Genomic DNA, 6,000 nt, shown 5'->3' with positions numbered 1-6,000 from the left:
TCCAATCCTTCGTTACGGCGGCTGATTTAAGATATAATCTACGTCTTTGAAATTGTGAAATTGCTCGTCAGTAAACTCCAGGAAGGCAAGCAAACCCACTTGAAGACCTTGATGGAGATGAAAAACATCTATTAGCAGCAATTAAGATCAGCTTCAACTTCTTCTTTTGCTCATAAACTCTGAATTACCAATTTCTGGGGGAAGCCAAATCATATAAAAACCACATTTCCTGTCAAACACAGTAGCCTGGATGGGTGCGTTAATGAAGCAGATGCGTACTGCTCAGATTCAAGCACCAGCCCGACATTCAACCCATCTCAGCAGCCACCCAGACCCTTGTTAGTGTGGGGGGGGGGGGTCTCTCCCTGGGGCTAGAAACTCTCACAAAGAGCAAGTCCACATCAAAGGCAGCCACGAGCGCGTCTCCAGCATGAATTTGTGAGCGCGGCGCTCTGGTCTTGCTCTGGGCGGCGTGTCGGTGTGGGCGGGTTAAGCTTCTGTATACATGCGCAGGCGAGAGTCTGGGCGAGCGTGCATGGCTCCGCAGTCAAAGACAGTAATCCTCCGGGCGATGCTGCTGCTTTCACATTCATGTGGGGGTGAGGAGCACAGCGTCTGCCGTGCTGGGAACGGGGATGTGTGTCGATGGAGGGAATGAAAGCAAACGCTCCCTTCTGCTGACTGTTCAAAGTGCAGCGAGTTCAAATATTGGTTTTAAAGTCTGCAGACGGGATCCAAGGGGGGGAATAAAGGGAGGAAAGATTTTCTAGAGAGGGGAGGGGCGCGAAGCCAAGTCTCCACCCTTAACCTCCAAATGACATAGAGCATTGGTTTTTAAATGCACAGACATCTTACTGCTCTTGATGTTGACATTGGCAACTCTTCCTTTGGAGCACCGATCTATGACAGTCTATGACGGTCCATGATGATCTATGATGGTTTATGATGGTTTATGACAGTCTATGATGGTTTATGACAGTGTGGTAGGGTGGAGGAGCAGCCACTCAGCCGACTGGGCACACCTGTGTCCTCTGTCCCGTCGGTCGGCCCCAGTGGCAACGAGCTTGCTACACTGGCGCCGACCGACAGGACAGAGGACACAGGGTTTAGTCCAGGAACTCCTTTATTCAATCACACCGCCACACGTGCACCAGTAGAACCTTCTCCAAGCAGCCTCTTGCTGGTGTGCAGCTGCTCCTTATGAAGGCAGGCAGGGTGGAGAGGCCGATTGTGCCCAATCGACTGAGTGGCTGCTCTTCCACCCTGCCACAGACAGTCTATGATGGTCTGTGACAGGGGTCGGCAACCCAAAATGTTCAAAGAGCCATATTGGACCAAAAACAAATATGTCTGGAGCCGCAAAAAATGAAAAGTCTTGTATAAGCCTTAGAATGAAGGCAAATAGTGAAAGGCGAAATGTCGAGAAAAAAGTCGAAATGTCGAGAAAAAATACGAAATGTCGAGAAAAAAGTCAAAGTTTCGAGAAAAAGTTGAAATGTCGAGCAAAGTCGAAATGTCGAGAAAAAAAAGTCGAAAAGTCGAGAAAAAAGTCGAAATGTCGAGATTAATGTTGAAGTACAATCTCGAGAAAAAAGTCGAAATGTTGAGAAAAAAGTCGAAATGTCGAGAAAAAAGTCGAAATGTTGAGATTAATGTTGAAGTACAATTTCGAGAAAAAAGTTGAGAATGTTGAGAAAAAAAAAAAAAAAGGAAAAAAGAAGAAAAAAAAAGAAGAAATAAGAAGAAAAAGAGAAAAAAAAGGAGAAAAAAGGGTCAAACATTTTTGAAAAAGCTCCAGGGAGCCACTAGAGCGGCGCTAAAGAACCGCATGCGGCTCTAGAGATGCAGGTTGCCGAATCCCGGTTTATGATGATGATCTATGATGATGATCTATGATGGTCCATGATGATCTATCTGGTATTCCACCCTGTGGTTGAATCAGTCTACTACAGGATGGCAATGAGTGGGAGGTTTGTCTGTGGGCCAAAATGACGTGAACTGCAGCATACGACCACGGCCTGAAGGTTAACCCACCAGAATACCCCGTTAAATGTTTATCAAGGACAACCATCAAGCAAGTTATCTTGTAGCCCAAAGCTAGATTTAAAGTTGAATAATGTGACTGTTGAACAAGTGGACAGTGTCAAACTTCTTGGTGTTACGTTGGATTCCAGACTTTCTTTTAGTAATCATATTAGTCAAAACATCTTAAAGATGGGAAAAGCTGTTGGTATCTCTAGGAAATGTGCTTCCTTTGTTGCTCAACCCCTCTTGTGTCAGATTGTGCTGAGTTTAGTATTATGTCACCTTGAGTATTGTTCTGTGGTCTGGGCATCTGCCGCTAAAGGTGAGCTCAGAAAGCTGCAGACTGGCCAAAATAAGGCTGCACGCCTGGTATTGGGTTGCTCTACCCGATCAAATATTAACCGCATGCATGATTCTCTCTCATGGTTGACAGTAGTAAACAGGTTAGCTTTAAACACAGCTGTGATATTAAAGTCAGTCTTGATCAGTAAAACACCTGACTTTTTATTCAAACATGTTGTTTTTCGAAGCACTGTGCATGACCATGACACTAGAGGTCAAAAGGTCAGCTGGAGCTGCCTCACCCAAGAGCAAATGCCTTATCACGATCTTTTATCTACAGAGCAATAACCCTGTGGAATAATCTGCCTCACTATCTCTGTTGTATAGAAAGTAAACAAGTATTTAAAAAAAAACTCAAATCTTATTTTAGATTATAATGTTGACTTGGCTGTATGTCAAATGGTTCCGTTTTGTGTTTAGTGAAAATGAATTTTAGGTTCATGAAAATTATTAAATGTTTGTCTTAAGTGTTTTAACATCAGATATTTTATAATTGTATTTGTAAATGTATGATATATTGTGGATGATGTGATTGACTGTTTTATATTTTTGTTGTTGTTCTTTGTGGACCCCAGGAAGACTAGTTGGTTACTACGGTACCAGCTAATTCATAATAAACTAAACTTAACTAAACACGTGCAGGATTTCCATCCCAACGCACATAAACGTGCAGGAAAAGCCCGTTTTGGCCTACCTACCTCTGGTTTGCTGAGGCTGGAGGACACCAAGCACCCCGAGCCAACGTCCAGGTCCCACTGCTTCCTCCCGTGGTTGTGAGGATCCAGAGCTGAGATCCGCCCGTCCAGGGTGCTGATGATCACCAGAGACCTGAGGACAGACACAAAGACGTCAACCTACTTTCTAAAATAAGCTTTTGTAGGTTGTTGGGCTCCATCGTTAAAAAGGAAGCCCTGGGAACCAGCGGTTTAACACCAGTGACTACGTTTCCATGCATCAATAACCCTTTTCTAACCGGAATATTAGCAATAAACCGGTTGCGCACGGCCATGTAAAACACCAATAACTTTGGATAACTGGAATTTGCTCATATTCCGGTTTTTAAAAACCCGAAAATGACCCCTGGGTTACTCCTTTCCTAACCCGAATATTTGGTCATGTATTCGCCTAACGGGATTTTCCCAAAAGGAACATGAAGTTGTTTTCTGCGCATGTTCTTTTCACAAGGAATCTTGGTCTTTTGAGTCCAGGAAGACGTATGGAAATTCTCACGCCAGTCAGCGTTGTGACCTCCATCATTACGACCCGTTCCCACCAGTCCTGACTGCACCTTCATCCAAAGTGTCTGGGGTCTCTGATGGAAACGGGTAGCATGGATATGGACGGCACAGCTCCGGCTACATGTGCCATTTCTTCACATTCTCGCCTTCCATTAATGAAAAAGACGACGACGAATACTGTTAACCCTTGTACTGTCTTTGGGTCAAAATGACCTAATTCTCCTGTTCCTTCTTTCCTCCTGCTCTCTCCTTCCTTCTCCCTTCCTTCCTTCATTCGTTTCTCCATTCCTTCCTTCCTTCTTTCCTCCCTTCCTTTTTTCTCCAGTCCTTCCTTCTTTCCTCCCTCCCTTTTCTCCCTTCCTTCCTTCCTTCCTTCTTTTTTCCCTTCCTTCCATCATTTCTCCATTCCTTCCTTCATTTCTCCATTCCTTCCTTCTTTTTCTCCCTTCCTTCCTTCTTTTCTCCCTTCCTTCCTTACTTCTTTTCTCCCTTCCTTCCTTCCTTCCTTCCTTCTTTTCTCCCTTCCTTCCTTCCTTACTTCTTTTCTCCCTTCCTTCCTTCTTTTCTCCCTTCCTTCCTTCCTTCCTTCTTTTCTCCCTTCCTCCCTTCTTCCCTTCCTCCTTCCTTGACCCGAAGACAGCACAAGGGTTAAGTCCTGGTGGGTCAGTACCAGCACCAAAGCACAAAAGAAGGCGACTTCTACTGGGCTGTTCATTATCCACCGTGCTGCTGTAATTGTTGTTGTTTTGGATTTGGATACAGGAAGAAGAAGCGGAAATGACGGGAATTGCGTCAAGATGTTCTCCGTGCATCGCTGGTTTGATTCAGATATCCCAAATGATTAATTACCATGTAAACAGGGATAACCCTGTTTGCTCACGCATGGAAACAGATTATTCCCAATGTTTCAGTAACCGGAATATTCACCTTAATCCCAATTTTGACTGCATGTAAACGTAGCCACAGAGCAGACACTAGTGTGAGGAGCCGATGCTCCGTTCCCCCTGGAGACGGCCCGTTTGCCGACCAGAGGAAGCTGGCAGCACACCTGTGCCGTGACGAAGCGCGTCAGCCGGTTTTAACTGAAACACGAGCGACTCCACCCCACGCTGGGACGTGGCTTCAGCCATGTGACGGAGACGCTCCCCGCCTGGGCCCCTGATACAGCCGTTAATCACGTAACCTGGGAATAACGCCGCACTCACCTGCTGCAGTCCAACTGAGCGCTGCTCGAAAACCAAGACAGATTGAATTTAAGATCAAATTGATGGGACGAAAATAGCAGCGTGGAAGGTGAGTTCATTTAGTTTCAGTACTGATGGCAAGAATCCATTTTGTGTCAATAAAGATAACGCTCTGTGTCAATAAAGTCTGGTTTACGCTCAATCAGCCAGATTTCTGGGTGGCTGTCGACAACGAAGCAGCTCTGATCACAGACCAGGGGGGAACGATCCCACGTGCTGGTGGGGGGGGCAGAGAAGAGACGGGACTGGAGGGTCAATAAAAAGCTTTCTAACTAATGGCTATTTCAAAATATAGACGGATCAGTGATTGGCTCTTTCCGGCAAACATGTCCGTCACAACTGTTTGTTCTTGTTATGTTTAAAGAGCAGATTCAATCTGAATCTGGTCACGAAGACCTTTTGCGTTCAAAGGTGAAAACACCACCCAGCTCTCTTTAGGGACGGGGATTGATACGATTTTTAGATGCCATTTTCAATTCTGCTTAACGATTGGGTTCTTTATCGATTCTCATTTGGGAATAAAGGACAACACTGACTACGTTTACATGCAGTCAAAATTTGGGTTATGGCTAATATTCCGTTTCCATGCATGAGCAAACAGGGTTATCCCTGTTTACATGGTAATTAATCATTTGCGATATCTGGATCAAACCAGCGACGCGCGGAGAACGTGATGATGCAATTCCCGTCATTTCCGCTTCTTCTTCCTGTATCCAAATTCAAAACAAATGCTGCTTCGTGCAACTTTTCTCTCACCTTCTTGTAAATCTTCTATCCCGGTACTTTCTACCGTCTACAAATGCAGAAATGTTCATATCCTTCATTACATTTATGAAGTGATTAGTCTCCTCCTGGTCTTGTGTTTCTCCGTGTTTATAAGAACTTCCTGGACTCAAAAGACCAGGATTCCTTGCGAACAGAGCATGCGCAGGAAACAAATTCATGTTCAGTTTGATGGGGATATTCCGTTAGGCGTTTACATGACCGAATATTCGGGTTTTAAAAGGAGTAACCCAGGGGTCATATTCGGGTTTTTAAAAACCTGAATATGAGCAAATTCGGGTTATTCAAAAGGGTTATTGGTGTTTACATGGCCGTGCAAATTCGGGTTATTGCCAATATCCGGGTTTTAAAAAGGGTTATTGATGCAT

At 44.7% G+C, this 6,000-nt stretch overlaps 1 protein-coding gene across 1 annotated transcript in view; it reads right to left on the bottom strand.

Moving 5' to 3' along the window:
* The window catches only part of eif2ak3 (eukaryotic translation initiation factor 2-alpha kinase 3), a 54,505-nt gene that overhangs the window by 34,799 nt on the left and 13,706 nt on the right, over positions 1-6,000 (bottom strand). Inside the window, exon 2 of the mRNA XM_061743146.1 lies at positions 3,066-3,195. Within this exon, the coding sequence (XP_061599130.1) occupies positions 3,066-3,195 (130 nt within the window). The remainder of the gene's footprint in view (positions 1-3,065; positions 3,196-6,000) is intronic.

Source organism: Cololabis saira, chromosome 16 (assembly GCF_033807715.1).
Source record: "Cololabis saira isolate AMF1-May2022 chromosome 16, fColSai1.1, whole genome shotgun sequence".
In the NCBI taxonomy this organism is placed as follows: Eukaryota; Metazoa; Chordata; class Actinopteri; order Beloniformes; family Belonidae; genus Cololabis; species Cololabis saira.
The sequence above is the reverse complement of the archived record's forward strand: the minus strand, read 5'-3'. Positions and strand labels throughout refer to the sequence as shown.